The 19,539-nt window shown below is 38.2% G+C and overlaps 1 protein-coding gene across 1 annotated transcript; it reads left to right on the forward strand.

Annotated features, from left to right (window-relative positions):
- Positions 1-356: 356 nt before the first annotated feature.
- Positions 357-17,381, forward strand: LOC120542163 (fibronectin type 3 and ankyrin repeat domains protein 1-like). The gene is made up of 7 exons (XM_039774444.1): positions 357-430; positions 8,541-8,615; positions 8,722-8,787; positions 11,268-11,433; positions 11,755-11,898; positions 15,765-15,842; positions 17,331-17,381. The coding sequence occupies exons 1-7, from the start codon at positions 357-359 to the stop codon at positions 17,379-17,381; spliced, it is 654 nt and encodes a 217-aa protein (XP_039630378.1).
- The last annotated feature ends 2,158 nt before the right edge of the window (positions 17,382-19,539 follow it).

The raw sequence follows: 19,539 nt of genomic DNA on the forward strand, positions 1-19,539 counted from the left end.
AGCTGTGATGCTGGGGCGGCTCCACCCACAAGAGACAAGGAATTCCAGAACATTTAAAGACATACTACACAAATAAGGAGTAACAAGCAAACCAAACAGATCTGACAGAGAAATGTCTGACATGGTGAATTCTTTAAGACATTTGGTAAGACTTTCAAATGAAGGGACTGTACTTTAGAAACCCCCACTTTGGTCAATTATGCTACCAAGTTTTCTTTTAACAACAGTCTCAACTGAGATATACAACTGTTTGGGTGAGCCCCTGCTTTTAACCCATAAAAAATATGACTTTATGCTTTTTTTTAGCATTTACTTCAATTTAGATTCAAGCAAAACATTGAATTGTTGGTGGACCAATGATTGGAGAGGAACTTCACAAGGCTGTAAATGTGAATAATGAAAATGAAGTTCTTCATATTTTGCAAACAGGGTAAGAATAACTTGTAAAAAAAGAGTAGTGAATGCTAACTGGCAATTGCACTTTTCCAAAACGGTTTATAATGTATGTTGTTAAACTTGTGCTATTTGTATGTGATGTTGTTTTCTATTATAAGCAGATCCAAAGCTACCAAGTTAAATTCCTATACATTAAGTACTGGTGAATAAAAGTGATTCTGATCCTGATTCACCATGAATCAATGTGGTTGACCAACTTAGTTGTCCTGTGATGGACTTGCATCCTGAAAGTTGGGCGGGGTTGTTTAGAGGTGGTTTTTTCGGGGGCGGTGGGGTTTAGGTATTCCTACCATACAGCTGATGTAGAGTAGGCTTTAGCTTCTTAAGGACATGAAAATAAATGGCTTTGCCTTCAAAGGTGGGCTTCAATTGTTTCCTCAAATTTATTACACTTGCAAAGCTTCATTAGCACAGTAAATCAATGCAAATCTTGCAGAACAGCCTCACAAAAGTCCACTCGACCTCTAAAGCTGTAGCACCAGCTCATTCACACATAAGACATAATTTACATAGTAAATATTACTTTTATTTACAATATATATTTTGGACTTTACTGTTCTGCCAAAAAATGGGTAATTAAGAAAGGATAAAACATATAACAAAGTCAATCCAATAAATCATTAGGTCACATGTATAGAAATTCTTCTGATGAAATACCGTGCACAGCATTGCTGCCCCTAGCCATACTGGAACATTCATTAAACAGCTATAATCCCAATAGAATCAAGCTGTGGACCTCAGAAGCTCTGCTCTGTTGAGGAGATACTTGGTTTACATTTTACTTCAGTGATGTTACACAATACGCCCTGTTACATACACTACGGTTAAATTTAATTCAAACCAAGCAACAAAAACACATAATCCAATTGGTATCCAGTGGCACTCCTGAATTGCGGAAGTCTGTGAACCTCCAACTGATCATGGTCCCCATGCATAGTGCATTATCTGCACCTTTCATTTGCACACCCATATAAATTTGGTGGAATGAGAACAATATGCTAAAAAGACAAACTGCAGTAGCCACTGTAGCGTTTGTGTTTTGACATCATTAACACTTTGTAATGGCCCTAACAGAAAATGAAAGATACCTTAAGAATCTGAAATGTAAATGCTCTCTCTTGGTACTTAAAACCTACATCGTTTTAAATTATTTTTGGTTGAGCCAAATACAATATGCATGTGTACTCCTAAGAAAGAAGTGTGTGTGTTTATGAACCAAGTGAGTGTATAGAGGACTGAGTGTGACCAAAAACGATGTTGTTACGTGTAATTCTTCAGTATGTAAATATGTATGTTATAAAGTATTATAACATATAACATATAAAGTATTATAGCATTCATTAAATTAAGTTTAATCTGAGGCCCATTACATCATCAGAATGGTTTAACACATTGTGAGCTTAGGGAGCATTTAATCATAGGGTTCACAAGGGACGGATGAATAGATGTGTTAAAGATATAACTTATTAGCTGTGCAGGCTTCAATATTAGATCAGGCATTGATAGGCACAAATGTTGGCTAGTATTCAATTGAATTAAATTCATATAATCTATGGAAAATGACTAGGGAGATTAAACATATAAGATAATTGCATTTTTTTAGAGCCACCACTGTACTGCTACTTATTTATATCATATCCCTAGTCGAATATTATAAATTATTTATCATACCAAGTTACAATATAAAGTAACAGCATTTACATAAACATTTTAAACTTTGAAATGGCGTACAGGTTCTCAGGTACCACTAATGATATTTAAATTGCAGAAAACTTTGCTTTTCTAGTTTGTTTGCTACTTATTGTTACTCAGTTTACTTGTTATTGTTATTTTTAAAACAATTTGGAAAATATATGTATGATTTAACATTCAGGTGCATTTGGCAATTGGGTCAACTTTTCTGAAAGTTGGAACATTTTAAATATTTTTATTTACTTCATTAAAGAGACATTTCACTGTTATTATTCTTTTCTAGGTGTGTGTGTGTGTGAGACACGTCGTGGAGATTTGTTTAGATCGGGGTGCCCAATGCGTCGATCGCGATCGACCAGTAGATTGCAAAGGTAGTGCAGGTAGAGCGCATTGCATTCAAAAAAAATTTTTTTTAAACGTTAGTCTATCATATATCCTCCCTATAGCATTTGCCACTTGCAAACATACAGGGAGGCCAGTCTGAGATCTCTTTTCTTCTAACACACTGGTCATCCTGCACGCACGATCAAACGTGCAAGCTACTGTAAAACTCCGGCTGTGATCTAGTTAGCCTTCCAGTTTATATCGACTAAAGAAGGGATTTAAAACAAAAATTTATTTGGGGAGGATATGGGCTGGATGTGGAATTGGAAGAGGATTTTTTTTCTCACAATGTCACAATCGAAGTGCGTTTGTCTGATCTGTCAATCTATCATTGCTATTCCAAAGAAGGGAAATGTGGAAAGGCTATGAAGCTGACTTCCTTCCGAAAAGTGATCTGAGAAAGAGAAAGGAGAGGGAACTAAAATCGCAGTTTGATAGAACCTGCCCGATTTTCCTTATCTTGCACCCTCATCCATGCTGGAAAAAATATTGCTCAATTTCATGGATTCAGACACCATCTCTGCAATATATAAAATTATTTCACAGTCCCTCCCTTTCAAAGATCCAAGAGGACACTGGGAAAAAGATCTCTTAATCAATATATCAGATAAGGAGTGGAAAATAGCAATGCAGAGAATTCACTCGAGCTTCATATGCGCAAAGCATATAATTATTCAACTCCAAATTATATATCGAGCACATCTGTCTCACCTAAAACTCTCCAAAATGTTTCCAGGGCAAGACCCAACCTGGGAACGCTGCAATCAGGTCCCAGCCTCACTGGGTCACATGTTTTAATCCTGCACCAAATTAACATCATTCTGGACCAACATTTTTAATTACCTTTCAGACAGCCTTGGACTCACAATCCCTCCTAACCCATTAACAGCTATGTTTGGGGTTTTTCCAGATGGGTTTAAAGTGGAGAAGGACAAACAAACTGTGATTGCATTCACTACACTATTGGTACGCAGACTTATTTTGCGAAACTGGAAGAATCCTAACTCTCCTCTTTTAAGTCAGTGGGAAACCGATGTGTTATACTATCTGAAATTGGAAAAAATCAAATAATCAGTTTGGGGATCTGTACAGATTTTTTCAAAACATGGCAGGATCTAATCAGTAATATTTTAGAATAAGCTCTTAAAGCACAGAGGAAGCAATTATTTCTGCATTTCTTTTTCTTCTCCATTCATCTCTATTGGCTTATCAAACTAATCAATTTAGGTATGTTTACAAGCCTTAAGTTTTACTCCATTGGCCATGCTCTCTCTCTCAGGGATGGGGGTCGACTTGTTCTCAATCCTACTTTTTGTAAAAATTGATTGATTTGTATGGAATGATTACAATAAAATTAATAAATAAATAAATAAATAAAATCGCAGTTAATCAGACAGCCGTCATTTTTCACTTGGCTGAATTCAAAAGCTCCTTGACTGCATTTTTCGGCTCTACTTATTTATGCGAGTCAGCCATTTCCCACATGAAGATTATAAATAATGTAGAGACCATAAATGTATTGAATTGTAATTGTGCCATAAAGGTTATTCAGTTATGCAAGGTACGACAACATACATTTTCTGTATAAAGTATACTCAGTCTATACAGTATATACTGTATATATATATAGCATTTTTAATGTAGGTAGATCATTTCGACCTGGTCATTTTAAAAGTAGCTCGCAAGCCGAAAAAGTGTGGGCACCCCTGCTTTAGATCACTTAACTATTCTTTGTGCATAAGCTGCAGACACACATGTGACTTTGCCGACACTTCAATAGCTCTCACACTGACTTCTCAGGATCTGTTTGCAGATAAGAGTGGCTGATGGACATTGTGGGCAGTAGAGGGTGCCAGAGATCACCCAACCCCAGACACAACCACACAGACATAAGTCCAGATCAAATAAAACCGGTTTCTTTACACAAATACCTTCCACAGAGGCCCCAGACAGGCAATAAACACAAATCCTACCAAGCTGTCTTGTTCCCTTTTCCTCCTCTTCACCTCCCAGGTGAACTTTGTCCACTTCCACCTGACTCTGGCTCACCTGGATGAGGTTGACTGGCTTCTTTTATCTTGGACCTGGGAGTACTTACGGTGGTAGGGGCGTGGTCAAATAGAAGCCCCATAAAGCAGGGATGAGGAATCCCTGCAGCACCTCATGGTGGCCCCCACGGAACCTGACAGTGCTGTTCTAGGGAACTGCAATATTCAGAGTGCCTTGCAGGTATCCATAGAGGTAACATTGCCCAGAGAAGCTGTCTCTTATTGTTTTAGAGGAACCCATACTCCTGCCTGAATTTCTCACCCATCCTTCCATTATATTGTCATCCTGGCCGGGTATTGTTCCTGAGTCCAACCCAGCTGGGATGTCAGTGTACCCAATTGGCAATGGCATCTTCTTCCTGTCTTCTGGGTGAGATAGGATAATTTTCACCCTGTTTCTTGTGGTGGCATAGGGCTGGCCTCTCGTCCGTTTAAGGAACCATACTCCTTCCCAGCTGGGATGCCCGCCCATGCGTGTTGTCCATCACAATGTGTAAAAGAGGAACATACTGTATAAAAAAATACACAACTTGAAAGAACCTGAGGACTATTTTAATAAGGCATTTATGTCAAAAGAATTGAAATTAAACAAATGGCAATGGCACTTGCACCTTAATCATTTACGTATTTCACTGAAGAGATGGCTCATAACAAGAAGTCAGTGCCACTATGGATACTTCAGGCAAATTAACTAACATTAACAGAATATGCCTTTTACTGAGTAGTCACACTAGAGTTCCGCACATAAATTAAGACAATACCCGCATTAATCATTTTGAACACATGGCGGACGTTGAGTATTCAATTGAATTAAATTCATATAATCTATGGAAAATGACTAGGGAATATTGGTTTGGGCAGATTAAACATATAAGATATATAAGACATATAAGATGGGTCTAGCAATCTCATAGGTCCATGGACTCCTAGGGGCCACCCTGAATAATGGTTTTGCCCTCTTTTAAGGATAGGTGACAAACAAGAGAGTGTTGCTTAGGGCAGGATGAATTTAATAATCACCTACAGCCCCACCCTGAGTTCTCCCTGAATTTTGCATATTTGAATATGTAAATCAGTATAAATAGCCCCTTTCATTCAGTGTTTTGTAAAAAGACAATGGCTAAAGCATGTGCAAAAAAGAAACATTTCAGCAAATGTGAAGTGGAAGCAAGACAAAACATACTATTTGTTGGCTTAAGCAGTGGTATAAGCACAGTGCCTGAAATAAAAAAGAAGAGGTCAGATATCAAAGTCAACATTAAAAGGCAAGTTGCAGCCTTTTCTGTTTATTCTGTTTCAGACAATATTACAAAAGCTTATCCTCGTGCCAAGGATGCAACTCCAGGTGGTGATGGTGCTGCTGAGCCCTGCACAAATTTGGGTACTGGCTGCGCACACACCTCTGCCACAGAAACCGCTGGGCAACCATCTGGCTGTGTGCTGATGGACGCTGCTCTGGAGTCACGAAATGCAATAGTGGTTGCTTTTAGAGATGTGGCCAATGAACTAAGGAATATAAGAACTACACTATGTGATACTGACCTGCATCTGATAACCTGTTTTAACATTCCACTAATTACATTCAAACAAAGTTGTAATGCTGTCTGATTTAGCTGATCATTTGTTGGGACAAGGTCCGGTTCATCATACCACATCTCTTCTGGGACGGAAAAGCCACGATTGTGTGCCTCATTATGCAGCACACTACATGGTAGCACAATGATGCACACTTTCTATGGACTATAGAGCAGCACATTAATAGAATGGAAATGCTTTCTATTTACATATGCAAATTCATTCTCTGAAGGTACTTTACAGTGTAGCATTGGCGCCAAGCAACACAACGGATAGATTCTTTGCTCTTTACATGACTCTTTGAGGTGACTCGCTATCCTTAAAAAAGGGCTGCTTGTCTTTTGCGAATCAATTAATTTCGATATATTTGATAAATCATTGTTGCAGATCTGAAAGAAAGGGAAACCACTCATAAACAGTAGCACTGCTTTGATGCTGGGTACTGTGAGTTTGCAATACCGAAGAGAAACTTGCATATGCATGTTGTGAGGCTACCATGAAAATGTGCATTGCTTTATGCTAAGTTTAGTTTTTATATATCTCAAAGTGGTGTGGAAATAGGAGTATGCAACATTTTTGTGCATACGCACCATTTATAAATGGCCCTTGGTTGTTTTTCAGCTCACATTATTAATTGGGCACACTGCATGTCCATAATGGTATCTTAGTCACATTGTGCGTCCATTAGTGTGGGTCTAGTCACCCCAGCCTCTCTCCTTTAAATCTACCTATGCTGTGGATGACTGTCTGTGGCAAAATTAATGTCCCGGGGGAGCCACCATGGACAGCTCAATACCTCCCCTGGGACGCTTGGTGGCAGCCTCCCTGGCCGATGTTGATTTCCCAGTCTCCCACGTGGCTCCATGGGACATGGAGTCCTCCACAGCCTGGTTGGGAGCTGGGGTGGCCGCTAGGGGGTGCTGCCTAGACTCAAAAACCCGGCTGGACAAATCATCAGCCCCACACTTCCGGGTGGGCTATAAAACGGGCCAGCCTCCACCACTAAAGGGCCAGAATCGGGAGGAAGAGGACGAGGTTGCCTAGGAGGAGTGGTGGTGCAAGGTGGAGAGTTGTGGTATTGTGAACTAAAGTGCTTTGGGACTGTGTTGGTCCTGTGGGACATGGGTAAGATGTGCCCCACGGCTGAAGAAAAAATAAAAGCCAGTGTGATTTTTACACGTGCCTCTGCGTCAGTCTGTGCTGGGTCGGGCGCTATATAGTGCCTTTATCACAATACCAAATATGGGTAAACATTTGTCAGCATTCATGTGATTATCAAGCTTGAGTTTTCAATATCTTTGTTATTCTGACTCTATGAAATAGTTAAATATTATATTACTATTTTCTCCTCTTCATCTCCAGTTTGCCAAACATTAGACAGATGTTGATGGTGAAAGGAAAAAATGGCCATAAATGATTTCATTGACTTCATTAGGCAGGCTGCACATCCTCTATAGCAGCAGTAGGCTATATGGGCTCACCAGCAGTAAACAAAGCCTGTAGTGGCTCCACCACTGGCCCGTGTACTAAAGGTGCTGGTAGTCCAACCTTATCAGGAACTTGTCTTTTTGCAAATAACGTAGTGCACAGTAGGATAGGGCAGTGTTGCAGCCAGCTGATGAGAGAACGTATTGATTGTTTTTGATACTTAATTGACAGAAACATCTCTGAAGGCATTCCTTATGGGGAGCATTGGGAACCCTGTGGCTCAGGTAATTTAAATTGTGCTGTGTGTAAAAAAATAAATAAACCTTATGAACTTAAGGGCTCCAGTTGCTCATGCTACATGATGTCTCTGTGAGTATCGGGTCTCAGTGATTGTTATAATATTGACTAACTATAGATTGTGTATCTCCTAGCACGTAGGGATTGCACGGTGTCAAGACTTTATATTCATATTGTTGACCCCCACCCTTGACCATCTTCTTGACAATGATTAGTCATTTGATATCATTTTGTTTTGGCACAATTAATGCTTGGCCATGGAAAGACATGCAGTGCACTTCGTTGTGTTATAATACAAGTTATTTTAAATATGTACATTTCAAATATATTTTCCCTTCCACTTTTGTTAATGGTACTTTGGATTTTTCACTATAAGGGATGTGTAGTGGTGCTGTCAGTTAACTTAGGGGAGTTCATTTTAACATTTTACAGCATCACTATTTGTTTTTTTTTATGGGCGCTGCCATTCTACAACATGATCATCCATTGTTGGAATTTTAATTAATGCACAAAGTTGATTATGGCAAACCAGTGCTTATTTTTGTTGTTGTTTTTAATCAGACTGCTTGAAAATATAAAGTAACATTATGTGTATGCCAAGGTTGTGGATGCTGCATCTCAATGATTTTAATTCATTATGTTTCTGTCTGTGTTGAACAGAAAACCTAATGTTGATAGTCTCGACAAGCTGGGGTTTAGTCCACTCATGCTGGCAGCACAGAAAGGCTACACCAGGTATTGAATACAAACAGCTGTCTTACATGAAGATGAGGTTGTTATTTTTATTTCCATAAGAAGTAACAAATAAAGTAAATCTCAATACTTGTATATCATTTTTTAGGCTGGTGCACATTTTGGTGGACCATGGAGCAGATATTAACTTGAAGAATCTCAGTGGAAAAACCAGGTATGAACTACAAGAAATCCTTTTGAGAAATAGGACTGGAAACTTTACTGCTTTTAAATTTTATGTACACTTTAAAACATCTACTAAAATAATTTCACTAAAACACAAGAAAAGACCTGTTTCTTATAATCTTGTAATCTCTGTGGTTTCTGTAAATATGGGATTATTGTTTCTCTTCCGCTTTCAACTCATTATGTGACTCTTAATTGGTCCTGCAGGAGTTCAGGGCCATGTTAAGGTTTGCTCCATGTCCATGGTTGGCATTAAATTCTAGCAGGGTGGTGCGGAAAGGGGTTAAGCAGATCAAAAAATAACTTAGCTTTAATGTTCCTTCCATTGGAACATTTTGCAAAACAAAACAATGCATTTCATCTTTATTAGGACTATAGTTTCTGTAGAGCTGTTGCCTGCTGGGCTGTGGCCAGTCATTATGTATGTACGGTTTTCATGTCCTCTCATGTCTGCATGGAGTTTTTTTTCCTGTTGCTTTGATTTTCTTTCCACATCTCAAACATATGCTTGTTAGGTTCATTGGGGATTCCAAATTGAACTTGTGGAAGTGTGTGAGAGATCAAGCCCTCTGATGCATTTGCGCCATGTCCTGTGTTCAGTTCCGCCTTGTATCTTATGTTTCTTTGGTAGACTCTGGCACCTTGTGGCCCTGAATTGGATTAAGGAAGTTTAAAAATGAATGAATTATGCCTTTAATTGAATTAATAAAAATGATCTAAGAAACAGCTGGTTTTGTACTTTGCTTGTAGGGTAGTCTATGAAAAGGATATTAAAAACCTGTTCTAGAAAAAAATGGGTTGCTCAGTAATTACATATAGACAGAACACAGGACAACAATTTTTGTCAAAAGATTTGCTTCCTGAAAAGTTTTTGGTGATCTAGATATACGACATCAAGCTGAGCACAAATACAATATAGATGGACTATATCATGTAGGAATGTGGAGAAACATGAAATGATTTTTTATTGAATTTAGTGTGTTTAATCGCTTAATGATGTTGGCACATTGTATTAGTTCTGACTGAGCTCAAAATGTTTTGTTGCTGATTTTCACTTGTACTCAGCTCAGCTTCTGATGCCTCTTGTTTTAGTGCCCAACAGTAAGCAGTAAGCTCTGATGGATTCTACTTTGTTGCAATGTCCTGTTGAAACCAAAAGCTTCCACTATGTTCATCACTGACTTCACCAAGTAGTAGGGAAGAAGTTCAAATGTGGATGAAGGAAGTAAATCCTTAAAGACATGTTGCACTTCATGGTTTTGTATGTTTGAAGCATGCTGACAACCAGTTGTTTGCATTGTAGTTCCCAATAATACCCTTAAATGCCTGACCCCACTAGCAGATCTTTGAATGATGACATGTGTGGACCAAACATCTGTCTCATATATTGAAATTCTTCATCTTTTTGTTCATTGCTTTCACAAACATTTTCATTAGTCTATGTTTTGTATGACAAGGGAGCAAAAATACCTTTGTTGGGTCGGCAAGTCGTTTATATGGAACCAAAAATCATTTTTAATGTAATGAGACTCTTTATCATGAGTGATCCAATCATAACTAAAACTGCAGTACTTGGTATATCCAAGCTGCATTCGTGGAAGCAGTGCTGCTACTTTTGGATCACCAAAGATGTTTCAGTTGTAGTTGTTGTACTTTATATGTATACTTATCATATGAGAGAAAATTGCTAAATTAGTGGCAATTAAACATATCTCTCTATTATATAAAAAAATCCTGGGACGAGATGAGACTTTTTTCAAGAGATTTTTTCAAGGGGACAAGAAATCTCAAAGCCAAACATTTGACAAAGTCATTTTATTTAATAGAGAATGAAACGAAATTCAATCAAGGGCAGTTATATCAGTATGAAAGTCCAAACACAGAATCAAAATTCAATGCGATATTGAAGAAATTGAATTTAAAAAATTGTTTTTAATTAAGTTTTGCAGTAAAAGTGTAAGTTTAAAAAGTATTTGCGTCTTATTTCAAAGCCAAACAGAACGAAATCAACGAATAACTCTAATGCAACATGAAACATAATTTACTTTGAAATTATTACGTTTTACTATTTTTTAATATGGTTAAATACTCGCTGTAATGTAAAATAGTTAGTTCTATTATACATATGTAACAATTCCCATGAAAATAACAATCTGTTTAAATTGTACATCCGCATCCCCATATGCAAGCGGCAGAACCACAAAGAGGCTAGTGCGTAGCACAGGCCCGGGGGTTAGCGAGCAGGGGGCAAAGCCCCCTAGTTATAAGAAAATTTAAAGGTGATTTTTGTGATCATCAGGCTGGCATCCATAAGATGCATCCATGAGTGTTCAGGAAGCAAAATCTTTACTGATCAGTGTAATACATTTTTGATGTCAAAATTTTATTGTGGTACACTTTGTATTCTTACATTTTAATGTGTAACATTACTCCATGGTTAAATTTCCCATCTTTTTTGTCACTTACCAGTTTGATGCTTGCATGTTTTTGTGGCCACCTCAATATTATTATATATCTCCGGAATTCTGGAGCGGACTTGGAAATTTGTGACAATACTGGATCAACAGCCATGCACTATGCCGCTGATGGAGGTCACTTAAATGTTATCCAATTCCTAATAAATGAAGGCTGTGAGGTAAAGTGCTTAGCCAGTCTGACCAGTCACATCTAAGTAAAATAACGTGATACATGTCTAATAATATAACATTCTGAAACCAGCACAATGCAGTTAAAAGTCATGAGGTGTAGTTCCTAATGATTAGCTATAATTTTTCTCTTCCCCTGACTCTATTGCAGCTCAGTGGTAACACAATCTTATAGATGAAAATTTGTAAGATACATTTTTTATTTCTACAATCATAAAACCCTGTTCTTGCATTAATTTTTTAAAGTATTGATTTGATACTCCTGTTGTAATTGGGTTTTCTAAATCCGCTGAAAACTTTCTACCTCTCAGATCGATGTTAAGGATAATATTTCTCAATGGACCCCACTGATGAGAGTTTCTGCCATGTCCGGAAATGCAGATGTTGCATCCCTCCTAATTGAAACAGGAGCTGACGTCAATGTGTTGGATAAGGATGGGAAATCTCCGTTAATGGTAAGAATATGAAAAACAAAACATGTTCTACCATCAATCACTTCCAAATAAAATGAAAATTTGAGTCATCCATTTTTATGCTTAATGATTGACGCGTGACAAATGTTTTTTTTTGGCATCATCAGGAAGACAGAAATCACTACATTAGTTTTATAGCTGTTTGAACTTTCATTTTTATTTCTTTTACATATTAAATTCTCCTAGGACATTTGTAGTTGACACACAATAAGGCTAAATTAAAGATTTGTAAAGATTTTCTATCTCTTTTCTCCCCCGATGTGGCTTGTAGGGGGTGCCTCCCCACCATCCACCCCCCAAACCAAGATGTCAAGAACAAATTACGAAAAATAATATTTTAATTAAGGAGTAGTAGTGAACAAAATACATTGTAATTAACCCAAGGAAACCAATAGCAAAATTACTGCTCACAAACCATGAGACCTGATGTGTAGAAATCCCTCGGGCGTCTCCAGGTGCTCCTGCAGTGTTAGTCTATCCTGCACGCCAACCAGGTGGGCTTCACAAGTAGCATAAAGGATGCTCATGTTATCCCCTAGCATGATGTTTGATAGACAGCCATCCCACTCTGCCATCCTTTGTAATGTTCCTGCCTGCCATCACCCCTGCTGGATGGATGTCTTACTTTCACTGCCTCTCCTACCTTTACATGACTTTAAAAGATATTTGTAGTGCGCTTTTATTATTTAATAAATGGTAGGACTCATTACATGGCAGATTTCACAGTTTTAAACTCCTAGTGTAATGTATACTTGTATCCTGGAGAGACACAAGAATAAATTAAAAAAGGTTGTGGATAACTGATTTTTTAAGAGTGACGATAAAACCATCAGTCTATCATTCTCATTCTCAGTTATTCACATAGTATTAATAATTACGTCAGAACACAATGCTCTGTGCAGCATTCTGTTACAATCTCTAAAAGAAAGTACTTTTTTTTGCTATAATTGTACTGTAACCCATTTCATACAGTATAGCTTTCATATCGAGTCACTGAAGTTCACAATGAGTCTGAAGCACTGGACACAAAGCAGGATGGGATGGCAGTCCATCTCAAACTGTTAGAGAGGGTTTTGGCCACAAAATAGAGCACAAATAGCTTCCTTTTGTTTCTCTGCTATTGAGTGAGCTGCAAAACTGAAATTTAAACAACACCTCCACACCCAGAATCAATGACAGGATCAGCGCCAACTACATTCAAGACACTGACTAGCCATATTGTTGACCTTAAAACTGTCCATAATCTTAAGTGTCTGAGTCAAGGCCATTAATCTGTGTTTCCTAAAAGGACACAAGTATACATTAAGTAATATGGTGGATGAGTGCTTTTGTTTATTTATTTTACTATGTGTTTTTATTGGTAGAGTGTCATCCTGGTAAATGGATGTGCATCACGACTTTTTACTTTTGCTTCACAAGAAGATCCTCCTTATCATTTACAGTGAGAGGGGTTAGTGCTGGAGATGGAATGCCATTTTTTGGGTTGTCAATGGACAGCAAACAGTGCAGTGTAGTGACACAGAATTGAGCTCTCAGTCACAAGCAGTGGGTTCAAGTCTACTGTCAGACCAACAGCAAGTCACTTAATTTACCTGAGCGCCAATTAAAAGAATGCGTATGTATTGTATAGAGAATGGTGTTTGTTATAGAAAGGCACTGTAAAAAGTAAATGTTTTAGAAATGCTATCTCTTTCTGGTGTCATAGCACTCAGGTGGTTTGCATGCAACATAGGTTGACTAATAGCACTAAACTAAGGGTTTCATACTGCGGGAGCCATAAGAAGCTCTTCTGTTTGTAGAATGAAACAGTTAAGTGATGTCTGGATTGCCGGTTTTATGAAGAACAAATAACTGTCTGAAATGAGCTTCATGTGTTAACAGTCATTGCTTGACAGGCAAACAGTGTTAAGTATGATAAAAGTATCCAGAGGTAAAGTATAAGGATGTGACTAGATAACTAAATATATTCCATTTATGGATTTAATCTTGAGTCTAGGTAAGATTTACAGTTTTCTCAGTCCATTATAAGAAAATCAGTATTTATAGTTCATTAAAAATGACTGTCTCTATATCAGAAACAATACGTTACGTTTTCAACATAAGTTTAAAGGAACTTGGGTTTCAATTCCAGACAGTACATGGAATGTCTATATTGTGTTTTACTGTGTCATTTGTGTTTCTATATAGAAATGTGTTCTGGTTATTTCACTTACTGTGTGAACATTGGGGGCACTGACTGTAGCAAGCCCAGAGTCAGTTTTAAGAATGCCAAGTATTATCTCTCCGTTATAAAAAAAATCTTACAACGATACAAGACTTTTTTCCTGCGACAAGAAGTAATCTTTTGAAGAGAGACAGAGAGACACTTTCACTTCCTGCGAGACAGACAAGTCATGTCATACTAACAGCCTTTGGAAGGAAGTCCCGTGATACACATGCATAGCAGGTTAGAGATATTGGAAGTAGGAAAATTCTAAAGTCTCAAAAAATGAGAGTAAAAGTCACATTAGAGCAAAAAAACTGAAAATATTACTAGGTTAAATAACGGAACAGCGAAAGAGATCGAATATTCAGGTGCAGTACAGGCTTTTAAATGTTCGAAGCTCTGCACAAAGTGCAGATCATGTGGCACGGGAGCAAGCCAGCAGCTGATCGAGCAAAGAAGAGTTAAAAAAAAACTTACTTTTTTCCCAATTTATCACCATTTAAGAGGGGTTTCAGAGGACTGACCACGTTTCCTTTTGGTGTGTTCAGCCCCTCTTCACAATGGCACGTAGTGCTGGCGGGGGCGAAGCCCCCTAGTATTAACTAAAACAATGAGCACAAGGGGTAACAAAACATTACAGACATACAGTAATATCCTCACTGCTCCATTGAGCTTAACTGCACAGCCACTCTGTGTTACACAGATTGCCCATGTCAGACACACTATGGTACACTCTTTCTCTTGTCAAACTCTCCTCCCGTTCAATAGTATTTTATATCCAAACCCATGACTCTTCCTGTGGTTGTGTTTGGTCTCTCTGGAGCTCACTTCCAGGTCGGGTGGTGGCCACCATTTGGGCCAAGGATACCATGCCAAGCTTCTGGTGTCCATGAAATCACTAGTATAACAGTGGCTTTACCCCTTTAGGAGTCTGTCACCTTTTTAGCAGAGTACAGCTAGCTGTGTCCTGCTTAAGAGCTAAAGGGGCACCTAAAGGGTTGAATGCATGAATGTAAGGAGCTGGTGAGTTAGAGGGCCAGAACACCGTGGCAATACCTCTATAATTAAAGGGGTGCCATCTGCATCTCTTACTACTTGAATCATGTACCAAATGGAAAGTTTTGCCACTCTGAACTGTACCAAGACCTTCTCCATAACTGTTATTACATTACAGTTGTAATTATCTGTTAGCACTCAGTTAAAACCGCTTATACATTGAATTTCTAGATTCGCATCTCCTACATGTGTCCAGAAACACTACAGGACTCCATTATAGCAACGACAGTAAACCTCTATATTGTTTTGGTCTGATAGTGACTACTCTTTTTATCTTTAGTCAGAAGTTCATTTTTTTAGAATATTGGTGTCTTGTAATACTTATGACTTTATTAATTTAATGAACTTCTGTAAATAAACAAATCCCCACATACCCCCCACGTGGGATAAATAAAGTTCTGTCTATCTAATGTACTGTATGTGTTCATCTTCTGTAAACTGGTCTGCTGTGCGACCATCTTCTGTTATAGGTGTCCTGTCTTGCATTAGTTGTGGCCTTCTCAGGATGGGCTCAGTTTTATGGAAAGGAAGGTACCTATGGTACGGAGAGATGAGTGTTTTTTTCATTTTCTCTTTAACTCTGCAGATGGCTGCACTCAATGGCCATGAGGTGTTAGCAGAATTGTTTTTGAAGAAGGGTGCCAATCCTCATATTCAAAATGAGGTAATCATAATTTTCTCTAACAGCATTCATTGTATAAAGTTGGACTGAATACAAATGTAGGTCTTTTTAAGCTTGCCTTTTCATATACTATTTAAATCGCACTCTTTACCTTTTCCTCACGTATTACACTGCTGGCCATTTAAAGTGCAACACTAAGAATGATGTGAGATCTTTGTAATATGGCAGAGTACTTATGATACTTGGCATACATGATTAGAGGTACAACTTAGTCACACTTGCAGAACACACAACAAACCAGTATATGGTGTACCACTATGCATGAACATAATCACTTGTACACGCTCTGACAGGGAAAGAAGCTGGATGTGGGTTTGTGGAATGGCACACCGTCTCTATGTCAGCCCAAAGTTTAACCATGGCAACCACTGGTGGTCTTTGGCACGTTAAATACAACCATGTCCCAGATGTGCTTAATGGGAACAAATCTGGTGAATGTGCGGGCCAGGAAAGAAGTTGAACGTGGTGCTAGTCCAGAAACTGTAGGATGTTTCTTACCACATGTAGTCGAGCATTGTCCTGTTGAAATATGGCATCAGAGAACCTCTGCAGATATGATACCTCCTCAGTCTCTAATGCTTCTGTGATGTATAACTGGCTGGTCAAGATAACGGCTATGCATATGAGGCAGGAACAGTAGTGGAACCTGATAGCATGCCATAGTATTAACACCTGATGCTGGGTCCCAAATAGCACTGAAAAATGCATGCTGATGCATCCATCATAGTGCAGTAAACTGAACTGAGACTCACCCAAAAGCACAATGCGATGTCAATCACCCTGCCATTGGTGGCATTGTTAGCAACACTACACCTGTGGTTGAGGGTATTTGAAGTAATGGGTGGCACTGCTGCTGGAAACAGAATTGAACATTACATGTAGACAATCCTTGACATGTGACAGATCTCACCTGTTGGATTAGGGTCTGTGATTTGGTTGGTTCATTACTGCCACGTGGATGAGATATCCGTCCTTCCTTTCATTTCTGCATTGAGGTGCTCCAGCCCTCCTCTACCTACTGTCACTGTACTCTTATTACTGTGCTCTCTGCTGGGGCATGTTTGGTCTCTACGAGTACATGAGCAGTCACTCAATGAGATTCCATTTGCAGGTTTCTTTTATAAAGTTGAGGGGTGTAACTCGCAAACATCACATGAAGATGTGCTGCACTTGTAATCATTTTCACTCTCCACCGCAACCTATCCATCTTGTAAATTTTGGACCAATATGATGTATTTTTTCCCAGTGCTGCAATTTTAATGGCAATTTAATTTTAATTGTTAATCAACTTAAAATGTTCAGATAGCTTGGTAAAGTTTTAAGTGAAACTAGATTTTAAGCAAAGAATTATTTTATTCAAAGGAAGACACAAATATGTTGATGTTGGAAAGTGAGTTGTGTATTTTGTGTGCAATTTTACACTTGATAAATAGAATGATATTTATAAAATGTGATCCTTTTTCTTTTCAGTATGGTGCAAGCATCCTGGATATGGCTAAAGCTTTAGAAAGGATGGTATGATGAATGCAAATTAAAAGTAACTTTTATGCTGATTTAGGAATACTGTGCAAGTTACAGTAACATTTATATATATATATATTTTTTTTTTTTCTTGTTTGCAGAATATTGTGAGTCTGTTAGAGGAAAATACAACTGTATGAAAGAAGACAAACCGTTCTCTGCTGTGCAGAAACTTTCTTGTACTAAACAGGCATTTTATTCTTCTGATAGAAAGGTCATTTGCAAAGCTGATTCATTCTGCTGTTTAAAACCAATTTGGATTATTATTCTGATTTAAAGTGGATGTGCTTTAGGATATGGCACTATCATGAATTTTATTTAATCCCTTTTTTGGTAATATGTAATTCAATAATGTTAAAAGAGTGCTGCAGGAATAAAATAGACAGAGTACTAATTACTAGAAATGTCATTCCAAGCGTTAGCATCACTACAATGCTAATTTATTGTCAATTGTAAAGGAAAAGTTGAGATAAATTTCCTTCTAAAAAGGAGTATTGGAATTTTGCCGGTTTTATGCTTGTTCATCGTCTCACCTTTAGTCAGTTTGAGAAATCTCTCTGTAGTTTATTAGGAAAAGGGCAACTTATTTTGTTTAAAATTAGATTAAAAAAATCTACTAAGAACTGTCCTAACCTTTTACAAAATGCGGCAAGAATTTATTAATGCTGTGTTAAAATAGATTCAACTTTCTGATATCTGTGGGGAACTATTTCATACTGAGTTTGCTGTTTATGCAGTTTTTCAAATTAACCCATTTATGCCTAAGGTTGAAATTTTTGAGTTTTTGCATGAAATTCACATATGTTGCATAGAAAAATATCAGGAACAACAATTTGAAAAAAAAAATGTATTACATTCCATTGTTGAGTTATGTGGCGTTCTAAAATTTTAACACTAGGCAAATCCACTTCTTACATTATACATAACATATAAAATTACCTGACTGTTGTTCCAATAATGGAACGCTAGGTATTAATGGGTTAAGGGAAAGTGGCAGAGACAGGCATGTGGTGTCATCAGAGCCTGTCCCAGCAGGATTGTGCACAAGCCTGGACAGGACGCCAGTTCAACAGCACAAGCATAAGTCAGTTACACTTGACCACTAGTGATGATCAATGAAAATCACTGAAGTGTATTTTTGCAGTAAATACACTTCATTCACCAGTGACCTTGTTTGCCAAATATTTTCCTGGAAATAGAGAATTTTTTTTTCCTAGCAGTCCATTATGCTTTATAAGGCCATTGTGATGTCACAGAGCAGCGCTGTAGCTGCCAGTGTTGGATGGTAGTGGGCTAAAACTTATCAGAGAATTTGAGAATATGTTTAAAATACAATGCACATTCAGAAGGAAACTTATAATGTATAGCCAACACGCGGCGTACCATACGCCACATAATCAGGCCAGTTTTTTAATAATTTTTAAGCACTGGGAGAAAATTTAACATTTGCAAAATCGGTAATGTAATAAATCAGCAAGAAAAGCAACTTTGTAACAATGCACGGAACGAACCAACACACAATCGTCCGTGCGGCGTAGCGAGGTGGGAGGGGGGTGTGTACAAAGTGCAGGAGCATCTAAGAAGACGCATGTTTGTCGTGGATGCGAATTGCTGTTTGTAGCGTGTACAACACTTTGCTATGCTGCACGCGGTCGCGTCGTAACCGAAAACTCGTTTTTTAAAGACTGCTCACTTAATTGTGCTTTAACCTCAGTTGTAATGGAATGCTTTAATGATCCCATGGGATACCCCTCGCAAACAGTTTCACACGCTGCATATGGCGATTCACCTCCGCGAGAAACATGCCTCTGTTAACAGTCAACGTGTGGGAGGGGGGTGTGTACAAAGGGTAGGGACGAAAACAGTGGGAGCGTATGAGTCGCACTTAGTGGCAATCCCACGGTTTGCAGCCCAAATGGGGTTCAACGGCTTACCCACGCCTAGACACACGCTCAATCTCATGCATAATTATTTATTGAATGGTAAACACTTCTGGAAAGACACGGTTGTCTAAAACAGGTTAGTGTGAGAAAACAACAGTAAGTGAATGAAAAGATGGAACTCTGGAGAGAGCAAAATACAACACAATAGTGAACCCGCGGCATAACAAACGCCGCATAATTATTTATTGATGGTTGAACACTTCTTGAAAGACACA

This window comes from Polypterus senegalus, chromosome 1 (genome assembly GCF_016835505.1).
Source record: "Polypterus senegalus isolate Bchr_013 chromosome 1, ASM1683550v1, whole genome shotgun sequence".
Taxonomy (NCBI): domain Eukaryota; kingdom Metazoa; phylum Chordata; class Cladistia; order Polypteriformes; family Polypteridae; genus Polypterus; species Polypterus senegalus.

Coding starts and splice junctions, on each gene's coding strand:
- LOC120542163 (XM_039774444.1), top strand. CDS start 357: ATGATTGGAGAGGAACTTCACAAGGCTGTAAATGTGAATAATGAAAAT. Junction 431..8,540: donor CTTCATATTTTGCAAACAGG/GTAAGAATAACT, acceptor TGTGTTGAACAG/AAAACCTAATGTTGATAGTC. Junction 11,434..11,754: donor TAATAAATGAAGGCTGTGAG/GTAAAGTGCTTA, acceptor TCTACCTCTCAG/ATCGATGTTAAGGATAATAT.